Consider the following 21,135-nt stretch of genomic DNA (forward strand, 5'->3'; position numbering starts at 1 on the left):
TGCCCAGGGGGACTACAGGTGCAGTGTGATGCCCAGGGGGACTACAGGTGCAGTGTGATGCCCAGGGGGACTACAGGTGCAGTGTGATGCCCAGGCACCACATTTAATCAACATACTGATGGGCACCTACCTACCTGGTATTGCTACCAAAATTTTTACAGATGGGAGAAGTGATCCCTCAGATCTATCTGGTTTTTTGGTTTTCTTTTTTTTTTTTTTTAAGACAGAGTCTCCTGTAACTCAGGCTGGCCTCAAACTTGCCCTTACATCTAGGATGACCTTGAACTCCTGATTATCCTCTTTCTATCTCTCCGGTGCTGGGATTACAGATGTGTGCCTCCCACCTGATGTGGTATTTCTTTTCTTTTTTTCTTTTTTTTTTTTTGGATTTTCGAGACAGGGTTTCTCTGTAGCTTTTTGGTTCCTGTCCTGGAACTAGCTCTTGTAGACCAGGCTGGCCTCGAACTCACAGAGATCCGCCTGCCTCTGCCTCACAAGTGCTGGGATTAAAGGCGTGCGCCACCACCACCCGGCCTCTCACCTGATGTGGACCAAGGCTCAACCCCGCTCTCTGTTACCTCCACCTGGAGGGAGCACCAGGCACTCACAAAGCTCGGCTGGTCTCATTTAACTATACTCTGGAATGCTGGTTACATAAAAGCACTCTCTTGTGAATTCTTGACTTGAAAAATATGTGCTCTCCTCATTTACCTTTAAGAAAGTCTGAATTTTCCTAGGTCAAGGCCCAAATGCATGTGTGATGAAAATTCTGTTAATAAATGATAGTAAGCATTAATGTCTAACCAGGCAGATGCTGGAGCCTGGCCTGGGAACCGGATCCACAGCTGACATGGCTAACTCTAGACAACAGACAGCAGTGAGGGTGACCGCCACAGCTCCTGCTGGGCCCCTTCCCCAGTCTCCTAGAACACTCTTGCCAGGCCTGCATCTGTCCCCAGGCTTTCATGCTTGCTCACCCCTGCCTTGGCCTCGGCTGCTCTGAGCTACAGTGGAAATGATGGGAGAAGGTGGATATGTTGCTTATGTCCAGGAGCCAGTTCTTTCCGCACCAGTCCAAGCAGCAAGTCTAGATTCTGCCCACAAAGGCTCTCCTAAGTCAACTTTAGCACTGGAAGTTATCAGCTTGCTAATAGGGCAAGGTGACATCCCTTCTCTGAGCCTTAGCTCTTCATCTGTGAGATGTGTCTTGTTACCAGACGCTTGGCACATTGTGATGGCTTCATACATGGTAGCTGTTAACATGCCAAGGCTCTTCAGAGATTGTCTCATCTAATTCCCACGAAGACTTCATGAAGCAGCCATTGCTATTACATTCTACACGTTAACATCAATCAGAAGGCTAGGGGTTACATCACTAACTCAAGGTGACACAGTTAGGGGAGGCGGGAAAGTCAGAGAAGGGCTGCCAGGGAACTGGGCCATAGCCCATATCTCACCCTGAGAAGATGAATTCTAGCCTTGAGCTTGGTACTGATCAGATGGTGACCTTGAACTTCTGGGATTACAGATCTGTACCCCTAAACCCAGCTTTCACAGAGCTAGGGACAGGACCCAGAGCTTTGTGCATATCAGGTAAGTATTTTTTGCTTTGTTTTGTCTTTGAAACGGAGTCTCATGTAGCTCAGGTTGTCCTCGAACTCCTGATCCCTCCGGCTCCATCTCTGGACAGCTAGAGACCTGTGCCACTGTACTCAGCGGGTCTTTCTTTACTCATTGACTGGCAGCAAAACTCTTGTGGTTTTACGAAACCAAGCCACTAAGACACAAGTCTCCTCGATTAGGTGCCAGGGACTGGGAATCCAGGATGATTAGTTTGGGTCAATGAGGCATGCTGGATAATTTTATGCCAACTTGACACAGGTTAGAGTCTTTTGTGGGAAGGGAACCCCAATTGAGAAAGTGTCCCCACGAGTCTGGAAGCCTGTGAAGCATCTTCTTAATTAGTGACTGATGTGGGAGGACTCAGCCCACTGTGGGTGGCGCCACCCCTGAGCTGGTGGTTCTGGGTTCTATAAACAGGCTAAGCAAGCTAGGAGGAGCAAGCCAGTAAGCAGCACCCTCCATGGCCTCTGCATCAGCTCCTGCCTCCAGGTTCCTGCTCTGTTTAAGTTCCTGTCCTGATTTCCTTCAACGATAAACAGCAATATGGAAATGGAAGCTGAATAAACCCTTTCCTCCCCAGCTTGCTTCTGTCATGTGTTTACCATAGCAATAGTAACCCTAAGACACAAGTGTACCAGACTTAATTGCGCCACCACTCCCTTTTGACTTCAACTGATCTACTGGATGCCAGCTTGTTGTACAAAAGGTTTAGAGTGGCCAACAGTATACACACATGCAGGGGCCGTTGAGATGGCTCAGTGGGTAAAGGTGTTAAGTGGGTAAACCAGGCTTGATGACCTGAGTTTGAGTCCTGGAACCTACTTGGTGGAAGGAGAGAAGGTCCTCTAACATGACAGTTTACATGTCTCCCCGACTCACACACAGAATAAATAAATGCAATAAAAAACTTCAAAAGTAAAAACATTAAAATTAAGATCAAAAGCCGGGCGGTGGTGGCGCACACCTTTAATCCCAGCACTTGGGAGGCAGAGGCAGGCAGATCTCTGTGAGTTCAAGACCAGCCTGGTCTACAAGAGCTAGTTCCAGGACAGGCTCCAAAACCACAGAGAAACCCTGTCTCGAAAAACAAAAACAAAAACAAAAAAAAAAAATTAAGATCAAAAGCTGGATGCATATCCAGTATCCAGCACCTGGGAGGCAGAGACAAGAAGATTACCACAAGTCCAAGGACAGCCTGGGCTACATAATAAATTTTAGACCAGCTTGGGCTATATATATACAGTAAGACACTGTCTCCAAAACAAATAACAAAACAACTCACAATACGGGGTTGGAAAAATGGCTCAGTAGATAAAAGCGCTTGCCACCATTAGTCCTTGGGACCCACATGGTGGAGGGAGAGATATGACTCCCACAGGTCATCCTCTGATTTCCACATGTGTGCTATGGCATGCGCACATATAAATAAATAAATGTACCCGGGTGTGGTGGTATATGGTTTAAATCCCAATAGTTGGGAGGCAGAGGTGGTAAGATGTAAGTAAGCCTACTCTACACAGTGAGTTCTGGGCCAGCCTGGGCTAAAACAATGAGACACTGTTCTTTAAAAAAACAAGACAAAACAAAACAAGTAAAGCCGGGCGGTGGTGTCGCACGCCTTTAATCCCAGCACTTGGGAGGCAGAGGCAGGCGGATCTCTGTGAGTTCGAGACCAGCCTGGTCTACAGAGCTAGTTTCAGGACAGGCTCCAAAGCCACAGAGAAACCCTGTCTCGAAAAAACAAAAAAAAAAAAACAAAAAAAAAACAAGTAAACAAACTAAGGAGACCAGAAAGAGCAGGGAGGGGAGGGGAGAAGAAAGGAGGGGAGGGTGATAAGCACTGTAAACCTGTAAACTCTGGTAGGATGGGGCCAGCCTGGGGCTGTCCAGGCAGGCTAGAGCATCCGCGTCCCTTAAGGGATGACAGCTGTTTCTGCCATAGCCAGCTGCTTTTAGCACAATAACACCTGACTTCTCAAACAAGAGCAAAGAAGGCTTTCTGATTTATAAATATCAAAAGCTGCTATAGTTTGAATCTTAAATGTCCCCAAAGGCCCATGTGTTAAAGGCTAAATCCTCAGCTTGGCGCAGCTGGGAGGCGGTAGAAACTTTAAGAGGTGGAATCTGGGGGAGATCTTTTGGCCACTGAAGGGGTCCCCTTGACCCCCTTAGTTTTGAGATACTGTTTTACAACGCCATAGTCCAGGCTAGCCTAGAATTCACTAGGTAGCTCAGATTGTCCCAGACTTGTAGTGGTCTTCCCGTCTCTACCTCCAGAGTACTGGTTATAGGCATGCATCTCCAAGGATGCCTGCTCCTCTTCCTCTTGGGCCAGCAGCTTTCTCTATCTCGCTGCTTCCATCACGATGTGCTAGCCCACCAGCTATCCCCGGACAATGGCATAAACTGTATGGACTAAGCCCTCTGATGCCACAGGCCCAGATAAACCCTTCACCTTCCAAACTGCATCATCTCAAGCATTTTGTCACAACAATGGAAAACTCAGGTTTGAATGTCTATGGTGGCTCTCTTTGTAGGGATGGGCAGCCAAGAGGGGAGAAAGCCTTTCAGGTCAGGCTGTGCACATCCTGTGCTTTGGCTTGGCTGTAAGGTGTGGGCATTTTATGGACACTTCATGGAGCCATAGGACTGTAATTTGAACCTTTCCTCTCAATATGGTGAGAGAACCAGACAGACAGACAGGGTGAAAATGGGAGACTGGCTACATCACGGACTCAGCCTCACCACGAAGGAGGGAACAGACACACATAACTTCTAAAATCAGACAGCCAAGGAAGTTAGGCTGTTAAGAGAGGGCAGTGCCCAGGTTCCTGGTGACCACAGACTACTCAAAAACCCATCCTGGAGTGTCCTAAGAGCAAAGCAAAATGGAGAATGGGAAATACAGTTGTGGGTCTGGCATGCCACACCCCCAAGTCTTCCTGGGTGGGCAGGGCTGCTGGGATATCTGTGAGACTGTGCCCTTGGGTGAGGAGAGGGTGTGATTTCTATGCTTCTGTTTTCTTTCTTGGCTAGGTATGCCAGGGAAAGAAATGGCTCCTCCTTGGCACAGGGGCCTGGCAGTCTTGCTCAGCCCTCCTACCCTTTGCCTGGAATGTGAACAAACCTGCTAGAGAAACAAAAACACAAGTATGGGCTTCGTGAGGCCCGGGCAGGGAGACCAGCTGTGGCGAGACTCACCGTGCATGTCCATCATCCCTGGTGACGAGCTGTTCTCTGGAGTGGTCACCTCCGAGCCACACTTCTCATCCTTGCCTTTCTTTTTATTCTTGTTTTTCTAGAGGAGAAAAATGGAGCAGAGACCCAGTCAGTCATATTCGTGTGTGTGCACGCAAGCGGCCCCAGGGAGTGGCATGAATATTTAATTGCATCAAGCAGTCAGAGCCCCCAAGCCTTGGCAGGTTGTCTTTGCCCGCATTTGAATGTGGCCCACAAGGTGTTCTGTGCCCACCTTGAGGGGATTCTGAAAGATAATCTCACCTGTCTTCAGGGCTGTCACCTGCTGCCAGGCAAACACTCTGCCTAGAGGAAACTTCATCTAGAAGGAGAAACTACGGGAATGGTCATGGTCACCCTCATGCTGGCCGGAGCAGGTACGGCCATGGATGGTCTTGAACCCCAGGGCTGCCATTCTCAAAGTGTTGGGAAGGATGGAGAACTCAAAGAGGCAGTGGGAAATGGAGAGGGATGCTTTGGGGGTGCTGGGGATTAAACCTGGTCCTCACATGTACTAGATAAGTACTCAGAAGGTGAGCCACACCTACGGCTCAAGGGAACAGAATCATTTAGGTTTCTATGAGTGATGGTAAAACACTCCTAAAATAAATCATGGACATTCTGATCAATCAATGTAACAATACATACACAAAGGCAGCTCTCTTTGGATTTTAATCAGAAAGATCCGTGAGGCACAAACATGTTAAGATACCTCAATATCCCCTAGACAAAAAGGAGCAAAGCAAGCAGCTGCCAGCACTGTTGGGGTGTGCTGAGGGGCTGTATCTATGTGTGCAGCTGCCAGCACTGTTGGGGTGTGCTGAGGGGACTCTATGTATGTGTGCTTCTGGAAGGATAAACACAAAGTGGTTGCACGGGTGCCAATGGGGATGTAAACTCAAGAGAGGGTATGTGCAGGCAGGGCAAAAGGCAGACTCAGGAAGAGATATGCTGCAAAATTAATATTTAAATAGGGCTGAAGAGATGACCCAGCTGTTAAGGACCTGGGTGCTTCTACAGAGGACCCAGGTTTAGTTCCCAGCACCCATATAGTGTCTCACAACCATCTATAACTCTAGTTCTAGGAGATCCAATGCCCTCTTCTGGTCTCTGCGGGAACTGCATGTATGGGGTGCACATACACACATGCAGACAAAATATTCATGCACATAAGAAATAAGTAACTGCCAGGCGGTGGTGGCGCACTCCTTTAATCCCAGCACTTGGGAGGCAGAGGCAGGCGGATCTCTGTGAGTTCGAGACAAGCCTGGTCTACAGAGCTAGTTCCAGGACAGGCTCCAAAGCCACAGAGAAACCCTGTCTCGAAAAACTGATGTGGGAGTGATTTCTTATTAATAAAGAAACTGCCTAGGCCCATTTCATAGGCCAGCCCTTAAGTAGGCGGAGAAAACAGAACAGGATGCTGGGAGAAAGAAGCTGAGTCAGTGAGTCGCCATGGTTCTCCCACGCCAGACAGACGCAGGTTAAGATCATTCCTGGTAAGCCAGCTTGTGGGCTGCACAGATTAATAGAAATGGGTTAGATCAATATGTAAGAGCTAGCCAATAAGAGGCTGGAACTAATGGGTCAGGCAGTGATTAAAAGAATACAGTTTCTGTGTAATTATTTTGGGGCATAAGCTAAGCTAGCCGTGCGGGCGGCAGGCTGCCTGGGAACAGCCCCCGCCGCTCTTATTTCAACAAAAAACCAAAAAAAAAAAATAAAAAAAAAGAAAGAAGTAACTTTCTTTTAAAGTAACACTTAAAGTACAAATGAACAGAGGCAGAACATATATATGATTCCTGGTGGCATGGGGAGCGACTGCTAACAGGTACTGATGAAAATGTTATAGAATTACTAACTTTTACATTATATTTATTTAACATGAATGCATGTGTGAAGTGTGTATGTGGGGGGGGTTGCATAGTGCATATGTGAAGATCAGAGGAAACTTTCAGGAATTGGGTCTCTCATTCTACTATGTGAGTTTCAGGGATCAAACTCAGGTTGTCAGGCATGGTGGCAAGTGTCCCTACTACTGAGCCATTGTAGATACTTCTGATCCCAGCATCCTGTGGCATGAAGAAACACAGAGCCTCATGCATGTTAGGCAAATATTCTACCATGGAGCTATACCCTCAAAGCAAAAATTCACTCTTCCAAAGAATGCACTTCAGCCTGTAATCCTTGCATGACAGAGGCAGGAGGAGAGAGAGAGAATTCAAGACCAGCGTGGGCTCCAGAGCAAGACCTTGTCTCAATATATATACATACATATGTGTATATATACATATACGTATACATACATACATACATATATATGATGAAACAATGAAAGTCAAAATGTACACTTCAGATTCAGAGTTAGCAGGGCCATAGTCATTCAAATTCCTCGGCTAGAATTTATAACAGAAGCTGAAGAGATGGCTCAGCAGTATGGGCACTTACTGCCAAGCCCCAGGACCTAAGCTGCATCCCTAGGACATGGTAGAGAGAACTGATCCCCTCAAGTTGTCCTAACTTTCACTCATGTGCCATGGTACACAAATGAATGCGCGCACACACACACACACATAAAATAAATAAAAAGAAAATAACATTTGAATTTTGACACCTGTTTTTCTTATTAGAAAATAAAAACTTCAAAAAACGCTGTTTTGAGAAAGATGGTATAACCAAGTCCTAATTGATTATTTTTATCTATTTTTCTTTTCAATTTTGGTTTTTTGAGATTGACTGTCCAGTCTGGCTGTCCAGAAACTAGCTATGTAGACCAGGCTGGCTTTGAACTCAGAGATCTGCCTGCCTCTGCCTCCCAAGTGCTAGGATTAAAGACGAGGGCCACCACTGCCCAGCTCCTGAGTATTCTAAAACCTTAAAGTTGACCCTTCCCCCACCGCCATGCAGATTCCTGGTTTAACCTTCAGAGAGCTGTCTGGGGTTGGGCCCAGGAATCTGCATCTCACCCAATTGCTCAGCCCTAGAAGAGGGTTAGGCAGCACACTCCTGAATGGCTCAGAGGTGAAAGGGCCTCAGCATTTCAGGAACACTATGCTAAGTATTCTCCAGGCGACACAGTGCACATTCTGGGTACAGAAACCACAAGCTTGGCGTGACTCCTCTACTGCACAAGGAAGAGGGCAGAGGGCCCCGGTGAGGTGATGCACCCAGCCTCGCAGGTCAGCCAGGGTTCTTTGCCCAGCTGGGAGCTGTCCCATCCTCCCCACGGCCCCCTTGATCATATTCCACTTGGCACTTCCCTGATGACTGTTTCCTGCTATTCTATAATTATCTGCCCTCAGCAAGATTAGAAATTCCTTGAGAGCAGGGACCACATCTCCTCAGATAACAGCCATCATTTCTACACCACCTAATGATGGGCTGGAGGCAGGAACTGCCTCCAAGGACTAGGACCAACCTGCCCTTTGTCCACTTACGTGAGGATGGGCCAAGCCTTGGTCCCTTTATGGTAAGAGGGACCTTGGTGGCTTCAGAAACCCAGGTCAAAATGAGAAAGGTTGCCAATCACCTAAGTTCCCAGGCCAGTATCAGTCCCTGACTCCCCGTGAGCATGTGATCTCAGCGGTTACTGAAGATGGGTCATAGGGGCAAGCCCCTTGTGAGGGAAGCTTAGCCTCTATCTTTACTGAGGTAGTTGCTGACCCATAACAAAACTTATCAACCACAGCCATGTTGCTCCCAGAAGCAGCTGGGGCCAAGCTCTCATCTTCTCAGAGGAGGGCATTAAGTGTGGGTATCCTGGGCAGGAGTGGGCATGGAGAGGGCCGGTAGGACAAAGGCCTTTTGGGGTGGGAAGTGGGTTGGCTGCCTGCAAGTATCCTTCTCCAGGACCCAGCATGGTCACCACGGCCAGCTCCGTCCCACCTGCCTCACTTAACCTGCCTGTAGCCCTTCTAGGGGGTGGTGCAGGCAGGCATCCCTATAGCAGGCTCTCTTACTCCTGCTCCACCAACAGCCCCAACCGTTAGAAGGTGCTTGAGGAACAGCGAACACACACATGTCAAAATCAGAGAGACTTGAGTTTGAGTCTCCGTTTTGACATAATTGTGTAACTTTGGGGAAGTGGCTGTGTCTCTTAGAGATCATGTAAAGAGATTTGAAAAGATAGCAAGTGAAAGACGATAGTATGAAGCATGGCAGATGGATGGGTGTTCAGGATGGGGTCACAGTGAAGGCAGAGGCTTGATATAGCTGGGTACCACACTGCCTGCTCCTACCCATAGTGCACAGGGTCCTAGGGGGAGCACACCCAAAATAAAAGTGTGGCTTCACCTACACTCTTAACACAGAGGACAACCTTCAGGGGACAGTCCCTGTGCCCCACCCTATTCTAATCTGGGGTACGACTGTAGGGACCGATGACACAGGTCCAGGGGGCTCTCTAGGCCTAGGCTGGGCTCTGTGCCTTCCAAGCAGTTCGGCTTTGGGTCCCCAGGCCAGTGGAGAGAGTCAGACAGTCTCTTCTCCCTGCAGCATGGAGGCCACCCTGGGTAGGGAAGGAAGACACAACAGCCCTATGTACTCACGTCATCAACTTTTGGCTCCGTCACAGGAACCCACTTGTAGATTCGTAGGGACGTGTCGCCAACAGTCACCCATTTCTTCTCCCTGCAGGGAATGAGGAAGAGCCCGTAACCAGGGGGCTTTGGACCGGACTCTGCTAGTGGGTGGAAGGTGACAGAGATCACAGCTACAAAGAGTTGTCTGTGTAGCCCAGGGGCTAAGACAACAAGGTTTGATCACAGAGATATGGCTGGAATCCCAGTTCCACCCCTGGTGGCTGGGGCCCTTGGCTTTAGCAAGCCTCTTTGCCTACTCTCTCAGAACCCAGACAGCAAGCAATGGCCCTGCCCTCCGATCATCTTCCCTTCACAACAGTTTAGGAGCATGGGGAGGGGGCGTTGAGAGGCAGGCCGAGCCTGGCCTTGTGGGGACAAATCCTTGCACCTATCCTTCAGGTGAGACTCCACATGGACCATGGACTCCTGGTCACCCGGGTTCTAAATTTTCCCAGGACAGGATCCAAGTGCCCAGCTAAGAGAGACACAGGTGTACAGATAGGGAGGAGACAATTACAGGCCGTGAGAACGGAAAGGGGGCGACGGGTTTCATCAAGGATAACAACTATGCCCTCTCTGAGCCACTGCCATTTGCTGGGCTATTACTGCTCTAAATAGTCAGAGGCCATGTACCTGGGCGGGGACAGGCACAACTTGGGAAGAGTCACCAGAGGCACAGGTGGGGTTTGAACTCCAACTGTCTGGGCTCCCGCTTGGTCATCTCAGGGAGGCAGCCTGAAGTTTCATGGTGTTCAGAAAGGAACCCAGCTGATCCGAGGGACCCACAATGAGATGAGAGATCAGGGTCAGACAAAGGCATAGCTGCAAAAGTCCCACTGCTACCTAGGCAGTGTGAGGACTTTGGCTTCTCCACCCAAACTTTACCTATATCTTCCCTCGTACGCTACCGTGACACATGACAGTCTCCGTCATGTCACTACTGAGGCTTCGGGCAGCAGTGTGCATGCGTGTGTGCACACACATGTATGTGTGTTAACCAAACCATACACCTTCATTCACAAACTCTGCCTACCCAGGTCTCCAAGTCCCCGTCAGCTATGGCCTGGCCTTTATCATTAAAGGAGACCATTTCTGGTAGCTTCCATGTGCTAAACACAACATCACAAGGCCACGTGTGGCAGCAGAAATCACCTTCCCACTTGACAGATGAAGGGGGTGAATCCAAACTCTTGGCACCACTGTCAGGCCCTGCCCATGCTCCTTGGGCATCCATCCCTCTCCTGCCTCCTGGGGGGCAGAGCGCACAAGCCACAGGCCCAAGCTTTCACTCTCTACCCAGAAGGTACCTGGAGGGAAGGCCCCCCCCCCTCCCAGGATCAAGGTCGGTGACAAGAGAGAGGCCAAGCTCTGGGACCCCTCCCCCTCTCCTTTCTCAGACCACAAAAAAAAAAAAAAAAACTCGTCTTGTGGGTGAGGAAACAAGTAGCCCAGCAACTTTTCCCACGGCCAAGGTCACACAGACAAAACTGGGAGAACAAAGAGTGAATGTAGGTTGTGACGCCAGAGTCCACCTTCTGCTGTTCTGCTGCCTGGACTATCCTAGAGACCACCTGGGGACAGAAGCTTCTAGAATCAAAAGGCCAAAGTCAGCGCTCACAAACCCTTGACTAGCTTCCTTGGGCTGAGCCTTAGTATAAATCAAGCAATTCAAAGTTGGAGTATATTAAAAAAAAATTTTTTTTATTTACGCAATTAACTCATAACACAAAAGCCATGCTTCAGGTTGAAAAGCACGCCTGAGCTCTGAGCCTCCCAAGATGACAGGAACCAGGGTGAATGTCTGAAGTTATCTGGCTATGTTGTAGGCCACCGGCTGCACACCGGGTCCTTCTTCCCAAGCTGGTCACCCCAGAGAGAAAACAGTCTGCAGCACTATTACGAGGTGAGGACACTGACGGCGCCTTGGAATAGAGGCAGGCATCCAAGACTTGACCTTGGGAGCTGGGTGTGATGGTGCACAATTCTAGCCACCTGAGATCCCAGCTCTTGGGAGGCTGAGGCCTGATGACTCTAGTAGGTCCCAGGGGACTCTAAGCTCCATAGTGAGACCGATCATAACAATAAGTAGTAATAATAACAGGGGCTGGTGAGGTGGCCTGAGTTAGGTCCTCAGAACTGACCCGGTGGAAGGAGAGGACCTACTCCTCCACCTCCACATGTACATCGTGGACATGTGAGTGCTCCCCCCCTCTTGTGCACAAGCACAGACACAAAATAAATAAAATAAAAAAGAATTTTTTTAAACAACCCCAGCACTCGGGAGGCAGAGGCAGGCAGATCTCTGTGAGTTTGAAGCCAGTCTGGTCTACAGATAGAGTTCCAGGACAGCCAGGGCTACACAGAGCAAACTTGTGTACAAAAAAAAAAGGGGGGGGGGATCTGACCTTGGGATTGACCTTTGACCTCTGACCTGGGATTTGGCCCTTGGTCTCCCAGGAAACCAGACAGACAGACAGAGCTTCACAAAGGCACTGTCTCAAGCCCATCATTGGGGGACCACACAGCTGGCTGCTCCCATGGGGGATTAGACAATTCCCATTACCTTACAGCAAGGGCAGCAAGCAATTGGCCAAGAGGCAAGTCTTGTCTGACCTCAAAGCTAGTGGTGGCGCATACCTTTAATCTCAGCAGTTGGGAGGCAGAGGTAGGCGGATCTCCGAGTTCAGGACCAACCTGGTCTACAAGAGCTAGTTCCAGGACAGGCTCCAAAGCTACACAGAAACCCGTCTGGGGGTGGGGGGTGGGGGGTTGACTCAATTACCAAAGCAGAAAAGAATGAAAGAAAGAGGGAGCCATAAAAATTCAGATTTTTGGCTACTCTCGAAACATGATCTGGGGCCCACATGCCCCTGGAAGGCACAGCTTGCTCCAGATGACACACATTGGCTCCCTCCCAGCAACCACCTCTCACCATCCGGGAGACATTCACACTGACCACCAGGCTGCACCTCAACTTAGCCACAAAACTACTCAGCATGGAGCCGGAGTCCCCCTGCCTCAATGGCCCCCGAAAACCAGTTTTCCTCCCCTGTCTACCAGAATCAAGCTCCTGCGATTAAAAGGATGCAAGGAAGCACCAGATGTGGGACTCTAGCTCCAAAGTTCTTCCCCAGCTCAGGCTCTTCCATAAATCACAGGAATCCATCTCTAGATTCTCAAGGTCAAGGTAAACCACAGTGTGCCCCAGGGGTCCCCAATGACTCCAAAGAGCTCTAAATCTATCTTTTTACATCCACTATGGGACTAGTCTTTGTCACCTTGGAAGACCTGTCCTCATCCTCATCAGGTAGGTCTGGGTGTCCCTCAGAAGGCCCGTCTCAGGGATGGGTGGGAAGCCCCCATTAAACTGGCCACTCTGCCTTCGTGGCAACTTGTGAAAGGACCCCTTGGGCCAAGGCTGAAAGGTGCTGGACCAATGCCCACTATGCAGCTCTGACCTCTCTGTCTTTCCCACTCTTACTGGGCCTCCTAAGCCTGGCCCAGTGGCCCCATTTCCCCAAAAGGGGTCAACCATTTTGTTCTCCCTCAGCCATATCCTGGCCACTTCACACCACACCAACCTGCTCTGCCGGGACACCAGACAGAGAAGAGAAAGGAACCAGCTGCCAACTGTGGGTACAGCGGCCATAGCTCACACTGGCTTCTTCTGCAGGGCAAAGGAAGGGTAGGGCCGGCTGCGTGAGGAGATACACTACCCTAGGCTTTTGGACTGAAGACAATGGCAGGCACCTCAGCTCTCCTCTGGTTAAAACACAGAATGACTCGTTGATTTTGAATTTTTCAGATAAACGGATAACTTTTCAATACGTGTTATTATTATGTGTATTTCATGGAATATACTTACACAAAGTAGTGTGTGTGTGTGTGTGTGTGTGTGTGTGTGTGTACAGGCTGTAGACAAAACCTAGAGCCCTGTGCATATTAAGCTCAAATTCTACCACTAAAGCACTAATCTCAGCAGAAAATTTCATTTATTTTTGCTTTCTTTTGAGAGAAGCTTGAATGTAGCCCAGGCTAGCCTTGAACTTACTATGTAGTTGAGGCTGGCCTTGAACTCCTGGTTCTCCTGCCTCTACAAAAGTGCTGTGATCAAAACCATGGACCACCCAGGGAGAAAGGTTTATTATTTTTTTCAATCATTTTGCTATTTATCTGAAATTCAAATTTAGTTGGGTGTTCTGTATTTTCATTTGCTAATTCTGGCAACCCCGTGTCTCAGCCAGTGGTGAAATGCATGGTTGGTAGCCAGTTAATAAACAGCAGCATTGCCTTCAGGGTTGATCACCAGACTGTTGTACAGGCAGAAAAGACCAGATTCTGCCCCCAAGAAAGCCCCCTCCAATTTTGTTAAAACGGGGAGGGAAACAAAACCAAAATTTCTACAAAGGACATTTACAAGGGCTCCCGTGTACCCTGGAGACTCCACAGACTAGCCTGTGTCCAACAGTTCAAGACAAGGGGGCACAGAATCCCAGGGTTGCCAGGGAGAGAAGCCAGTTTCATATTCTGCCCAAGGTCACACCAAGGAAGAGAAGTAGAAACTTAACCAGGAGATCCCAAAGTCTGAGGATCTTAGGGGTCACGATATTCTTATTCCCTCAAAACATGGGGAAGAAGGCAGCCACATCCCCCAGTCCAATCCCAGGCTTGGCAGGCAGCGAACCGGCCAGGACTGAAGCCTCCAGGCCTGCTGCTTTGGGGCCCGCAGGGTGGAAAGCCCCATCCCTCCATCTGCCTGCCCTGCGGAGCAGCTGGCAGACCCAGCCGCAGCTGTCACAGCTTACATGGGCCCCTTTCTACCCTCCAGGCCGGTGACAGACAGAAGAGACTCACGCCCAGCTATCAGTTCTTTCTTTGCACCGGGACTGAGGCAGAGGAGGGGGGCCACCTCAGCCCTCCCTTGAGAGTCCCACAGGAGAGGGGGCACTGCCTTGTTTTCCTCCGTGTTTTGGCCTGCAGCTGTTTCTGCCATTTTTAAATGGCTCCAGTTGGGCACTGGGAGCCTTGCTCAGCAGGGGAGCTCCCAGCACCCAGGACTTGGATCTCGAAACTTTGGAAAGCCTCCCCTTCTCACGGTTGTGAAAATTCTTTGTCCCATTGGAGCCAAACCCAGCCCACGGCGGGCATCCGGCCATCAGCAGACAGCCCTTTCCATAGGAGGCCCAGGAGCACGTGGACTTTATTGATTTTTCTCCTTGCCTTTTTTTGTTGGGTTTCACTCTGAAAGGACAGCTAACTTGTGACACCACCAGACCTGAGACAGGCCGAGTAGTGTTTAAAAAAAAAAAAAAGACAACAACAACAACAGAGACGTTACTCATGAAATGACACCCCCAAAAGAAACCGCCTGCAGTGGGGCCTGGCCAGTTTCTATAAAGGACAGGACCAGCCCGCGGCCGCTGACACTTGGGAACACCCTCGCGGCGGCTCGTCTTCCTCTCGGACCCCAATGAAGTCGTGAGGAAAAAAAAAACATAATAAAGTTGAAATCTGGGGGCAGGGAGTTTTCAACAAGTCTGACCCAGCCTGGTGGTGGACTACTGGCGCCTCCGGCCTGGCCTCTGGGGCCGCCTCGGAGTCAGATCCCGACGAGGCCCGTGAAAATGTTCCATCCTACTAATTATAACGAGGCCACGCCGGGCACGATCTAATTTGAGCTTGAAAAACACGCACGGCCCACACCGAATCTCGCGGTCCCCTCCTCCTCCCCCAGAGCAGAGAACAAAAACAACGGTCGCTCGCTCTCTCCGCAAAACAAACACCAGCTCCAGCTTGGAGAGGCAGACACGGCCCAGGACTTGGCTTCTGGCAGCAAACATCGCGTCCCCCGAGCTCCCGGTACCGCGCGGAGCGGGTGGGAGCCATGGGTGCCCCGCTCCCATCCGCGCCACCGCCTTCCCAGCGCTCGCCCCCATCTTCCTTCCTCGCCCGGAGCCCTCGCTCCAGGCTGCCCAAAGCGCTAAATTTAAACGGCTCGCGCTCTGCAAACTCCGCAGACTCGAGGGCGCCAAGGCCTGGGAGGCGGGGAGCTGCGGGCGGGTCGGGGCGTGGGGTGGATGTGTGTGCGTGTTGAGGGGGGGGGACTCCGGCGCCGCACCGCCCCGGGAGAAGACGGCGGCCCGCTCCGCGCTGCACAATGGAGCTCTCGCTCTGCCAGCCGCCGCCGGCATCACGGCCCCGGCGCGCGGGAAGCCGCTTTCATGTGACTTGCACAAAAAAACGAAATGGCTTCTGGGGCCGGCTGCGAACCCCCCTCTCCCGAGCTCCGGGTTGCAGTCGCCGCCGCGGCCGCCGCCGCTGTCGCCGCCACCGCGCCAGGTGGGCGACCCGCGCCAAGCACACCTGGGCAGCGGACGCAGCCCCCGCGGGGCGCAGGTGACCCGGGCCGCGCGTCCTCGTCAACTCCGGGCCCGGGGGCCGCTGCGCCCCGCGGCTCTGTGCGCTGGGTACGGGCTGGCTGGCGGCCGCGGCGCGGTGCAGCGAGCCGGGGCGAGCGAGCGAGCGAGCAGGCGCCTCGGCTTACCATTTGCGCACTTTCTCGATAGCCGCCATGACCCTCTTGATATCATCTTTGGCCCGGCTCCTGGTCTCGGCTCGAACCGACCTGCCCGACATGGTTCTGGCGGGGAGGGAGAGAGAGGAGAGAGGGAGAGAGAGAGAGAGGCTGGGGGAGCGCGCCCGCCGGGTCCTGCTCGCGACACTCGCCCGCTCTCTCACTCGCGCACAGACACACACTCACACACATACGCGCACACACAAAGCCTGGTGCCGCCGCGCGCCCAGGGCCCAGTGCGCAAGCGCCGGGCGGCAGCTGCACAGAGCGAGGGGGAGCGGCGCGGCCGCCAGTAGTGCGGCCTCCGGGTGCCGCCGCCCTCCCCGGGGAACCGCGGGGACCTCGCCCCGGGAAACGATCAGGGGTGACCCCGACCTCCCGGCACGCGGGACCGGCCCGCGCGCGGACTCCCCCGGAGGCCGCAGGTGCGGCGGGAACCCCTCCCCCCAAGACACACACCCTGGGGATGGCCGACTGGAGGCCGTGGGTGCCCTGGTCTTGGGTTGGTGGCCGCGGGCGCGATCGTGCAAGTTTCTTGTCGGGCGCTTGACTTCTAAGAGTTAGAGGCGGCGGTTCCGGACTCGTGATCTTGGGAAGAGTGGAGACGCCGGTCTCTGGCCAGTTAGCTGCCTTGTTGAAATGTGCGAGCTAGGATGTCTGCCTCACTATGCTTAAACTAGGGTCGCAGTTTAACGTTCCCGAGCCTGGTGGCAATTGGCATTGTCGCAAGACTCTTTCCTTTGCAGATAAGTTGCCCCAGTCACGGATAAACCTCCCTGGGTTATGTTAGAGGACCACAAATTAATCTTAAACGGCTCCTGGTGGAAGCACAGTGTACTGACCGGGAGCAGCAGGTAAACTGGACTGGTCCAACCCAGAAAGACTTGAGAAGCTGTCCCCCATCCCAGGACAGAGCTGGGTGGCAGTATCGACCGCGGTCAATCAGGATAGGGACAGGTGGGTGTGCAGCTGCGGCTAAACCGACTGGACTGAGCGAATGCTTGCCCAGATGGATGCTGGGAAAAGAGATGACCTAATGTGGGCAAGCCAGTGCCTGGAGAGGAACTGGCTAATCACCATTCATTTCACAGATGGGGAAACTGAGGCAAGGAGTAATTCCAGGTTGAAGCCATAAACTTCATCTGTGACTACAAGTACCTCACCTAAAGTTTGGGGGTGTTGCGAGGTGGGGGGTGGTAGAGAGAGGTAGTGGGGAAATGAGAGTGAAAAAACTGTGGGCTTTCCCCCAGGCTTATCATCTTTACCATTTTACACACACGGTCCTAATGTGAAAAATAAAAATAAGAACAATAGTCGGGCGTGGTGGCACTTGGAGGCAGAAGCAGGCAGATCTGAGTTCAAAGCCAGGTTGATTAACTTAAGAAGTTTGAGTCCAGCCAGGACTATGTAGTGAGACCCTGTCTCAAAAACAAAAATCAAACACCCAGGTTGTAGTAGCACACCCCTTTAATTTCAGCACTCAAGTTAGAGGCAGGCGGATCTCTGTGAGTTCAAGGCCAGTCTGGTCTACACAGAGTGAGTTCCAGAACAGAGAAATCTGTCCCCAAAACAACACAAACAAAAGATTAGGACAATTATGTCAGCACTGTTCTGAGTGCTGGATTGGGAAAATATGCCGTAAATCAGAACTCTTTTTGCCCCCCTCTGTGCCTGACCATCAGATATGTGCTTGGGCCCCAAGGAATTAACTTTTGTTTAGTGCTAGGCATTGTGCTAGATAAATTCTATACCACAGTTCCCACACAGAGTATATGTGTGTGTACATATATGTATATACTTTAAAAATCCACATATCAGGTCAGCAAGATGGCTTAGGAAATGCACTTGCAGCCAAGCCTGAAGACAGGAGTTCAATTGCCAGAACCCTTGTTGTGGGAAAGACAGACCTGATTCCTCAAAGTTGTTCTGATTGCCACATGTTTACATACATGCACACACACACACAAATACACACATAGAGACACACACACTGAACTGTAAGAAAATTTTAAATCCAAATACCAGTTGATGAATGGATGTCTTTACACACAATGGGATTATTTATTCACAAACAATAAAAGGAATACCCACACCGCTAAACATGCTTGGAAGTTTGTTAAGTGGAAAGATGCGGGTGTACAAGGAAGAAGACTGTATGACCCCACTTACATGATTAGGCCAGGGGTTGAGGGGAGGCGGGGGTGAGGGCTAATGGGTGTGGGATTTCATTTGTAAAAGTGAAAGATTCCTAGAACTATGTAGAGGTGACTGTCCCATGCCACTGAATGGTTCTTTAAAACGGTTACAGCGAGCTGGGCGGACGGCTCAGTGGTTAAGTGCTTGCTACAGAAGCACAAATACTAGAGTTCAGATCCCCAGAACTCGTGCTAGTAGACATGGCAACTGGCCTGTCATTCCAGCCTTGAAAGGCAGAAACAGGAGAGCCCCAGAGAAAGCTACTGGTGAGCTCTGGGTTTGATTGAGAGAGTCTGCTTCACTTAAAAAAAAAAAAAAGTAGCTAAGATGATTCCCAACTTCAGCTTCTGGTCTCCACGTGCATGCTCACCCAAGGCTGTGCATCTGCACCTGTACCATGCATGTAAAAATGCAATACACAGCACACACTCATGAAAATGGAAAAAGGAGAAAAATGGCTATAATAGTCAGTGTGATGCTATATGAATTTGACTATTATAAAAAGAAATCCAAATTTATTAGACCTAGCCAAAGTTCCACAAACTGGGCCCCCAGTCCACACAGCAGCCGCTAGCGCTAAGCAGCCCTCGTCCTCCCGACTGCTCACCCGGCCACCTGACTCATTTCTGTTTGCTGTCTAGCCCCTGAAGGTATTTGTGGTTTTAATCCCTGATTAAACCATAAAGCTTTCTACAAATGTTCTTTTTCAATCTAGTATGTCATTTTTTAATAGTTTCCTGTCCCTGAAGATATTTCTTTCTTTCAACAAAACTCAGTTGTTTTATAGAATGTGTCTGACAACACTAATGTTTCTGCTAGGTCTTGCTCATGGTGTTACATTTCCTTGTTAGATGCCTAGCTCTCTTTGACTGGGTCAGACAGTATTTTTATTTCTTTTCCTTCCTTCTTTGCTCTCCTATTAGTCCTCTTCTTCCTCCTCTTTCTCCCTGCAGGGTCTCCTATAGCCCAAGCTAGCCTTGAATTCACTAAGTAACTGAGGATGGCCTTGAACTCCTGACCTTTGTGCTTTCTCTTGCTTACTGGAATCGCAAGCACGAGCCACCGTTGCACGGTTAATAAAAACCCAGAGACAGATATAGGGGTTAAAACTGAAGGTCAGAATAGCCGGGCGGTGGTGGCGCAGGCCCTTAATCCCAGCACTCGGGAGGCAGAGGCAGGTGGATCTCTGTGAGTTCGAGACCAGCCTGGTCTACAAGAGCTAGTTCCAGGGGCTGGAGAGATGGCTCAGTGGTTAAGAGTATTGCCTGCTCTTCCAAAGGTCCTGAGTTCAATTTCCAGCAACCACATGGTGGCTCACAACCATCTGTAATGAGATCTGGTGCCCTCTTCTGGCCTACAGGCATACACACAGACAGAACATTGTATACATAAATAAATAAATGATTTTTTTTTTTTTAAAGAGCTAGTTCCAGGACAGGCTCCAAAACCACAGAGAAACCCTGTCTCGAAAAACAAACAAAAACAAAAAGCAAAAAAAAAAAAAAACAACAACAACCTGAAGGTCAGAGAAACAGAGCAGGAAGCCACTAGAGAGACATTTTGCCTCTACTAATGCTCATACCGAAGGGGCGATCCTCAGACTGCCCAGACTGCTCTGTGTCACCACCAAACCTCAGTCTCCACACTCCAGTGAGTTCCTGTCTCTTCCTCTTTATATTTCTCTCTCTGCCCAGTCACATCAACCCTGTCTCCACCTCCCTAGTGCTGGGATTAAAGGTGTGCCTCCAAAACACTGGGATTAAAGGCATGAGCCGCCACCACCTGGATCTGTTTCTGGATTGATTTTGTGTAGACCAGGCTGGCCTCGAACTCACAGAGATCCCTCTGCCTCTGTCTCCCAAATCCTGGGATTAAAGATGTGTGCTACCACTCCCTGGCCTCTAGAGGCTTTGAACTCTGATCCTCAGGCAAGCTTTATTTATTAAAATACAAATAAAATATCCCTACAAGCCACCATACCTGGAAGGGCTTAGATTTAATTTTCAATATTCTGGGTCTCTTCCCCACAAAATCATTCACAATCAAGGTCAAATGTGCCAAAGTTGCCACAGCAGTGACAGGACTGTGCTGTTTCCTGGGAATCTGCTTTTTGCTTTTTTTAATGGAGTGGGCTGGGTGTTTCTACAATTTGTTCATGTGACTGCAGAGATGCCAGAAAAGCTGTTGTTGATACCTGACATACTGCTATCATTAACCATTTTAAACACACACACACACACACACACACACACACACACACACATAATAAATTTTTGGAAACTTAGCTGTCAACTTTGGAAAAAAGTATCTCAATTTACATGTTGAGTTAGTATTACAGAAATGAGCAGCAGCCATATTGGTGTAGAAACATTAAACTTAATTTTTTTTCCCACTTGTACAGGTAACACGGATTATAAAAATACAAGGTCAGCTGGGGTGGTGGTGGCGCACACCTTTAATCCCAGCACTCGCGAGGCAGAGACAGGTGTATCTCTGTGAGTTCCAGACCAGCCTGGTCGTCAGAGCAAGTTCCAGGATAGGCTCCAAAGCTGCAGAGAAACCCTGTCTCGAAAAACAAACAAACAAACAAACGTAAGGTCTTATCCACGTGGACTTGATTACACAAATTAATAGTTTCTAAACAAAAAGAAACAAGCCAAAGCAAACGGGTGAGGAAGTTTGCTTCCCTCTGGAGTGCCTTCGGGCATCTTTTCAGGTCAGTCTACCTTGTCTTACACTTAAGATGTTTCCAAATACTTTTAAAATTCTAATTAATTTATTTATTTAGAAGGGAATATATAGGGGCTGGAGAGATGGCTCAGTGGTTAAGAACATTGCCTGCTCTTCCAAAGGTCCTGAGTTCAATTCCCAGCAACCACATGGTGGCTCACAACCATCTGTAATGAGATCTGGTGCCCTCTTCTG

The 21,135-nt window shown here is 50.0% G+C and overlaps 1 protein-coding gene across 1 annotated transcript in view; it reads right to left on the reverse strand.

Moving 5' to 3' along the window:
* Window positions 1-16,721, reverse strand: part of Bcl7a (BCL tumor suppressor 7A) — a 35,654-nt gene extending 18,933 nt beyond the window's left edge. The window contains exons 1-4 of the mRNA XM_005344422.2: window positions 16,474-16,721; window positions 15,985-16,080; window positions 9,408-9,489; window positions 4,825-4,921 (exon numbers count right to left, since the gene is read on the reverse strand). Of these exons, the coding sequence (XP_005344479.1) occupies window positions 4,825-4,921; window positions 9,408-9,489; window positions 15,985-16,076 (271 nt within the window). The 5' untranslated portion in view covers window positions 16,077-16,080; window positions 16,474-16,721. The remainder of the gene's footprint in view (window positions 1-4,824; window positions 4,922-9,407; window positions 9,490-15,984; window positions 16,081-16,473) is intronic.
* Between the last annotated feature and the right edge of the window lie 4,414 nt (window positions 16,722-21,135).

This window comes from Microtus ochrogaster, chromosome 2 (genome assembly GCF_000317375.1).
Source record: "Microtus ochrogaster isolate Prairie Vole_2 chromosome 2, MicOch1.0, whole genome shotgun sequence".
Lineage (NCBI taxonomy): Eukaryota > Metazoa > Chordata > Mammalia > Rodentia > Cricetidae > Microtus > Microtus ochrogaster.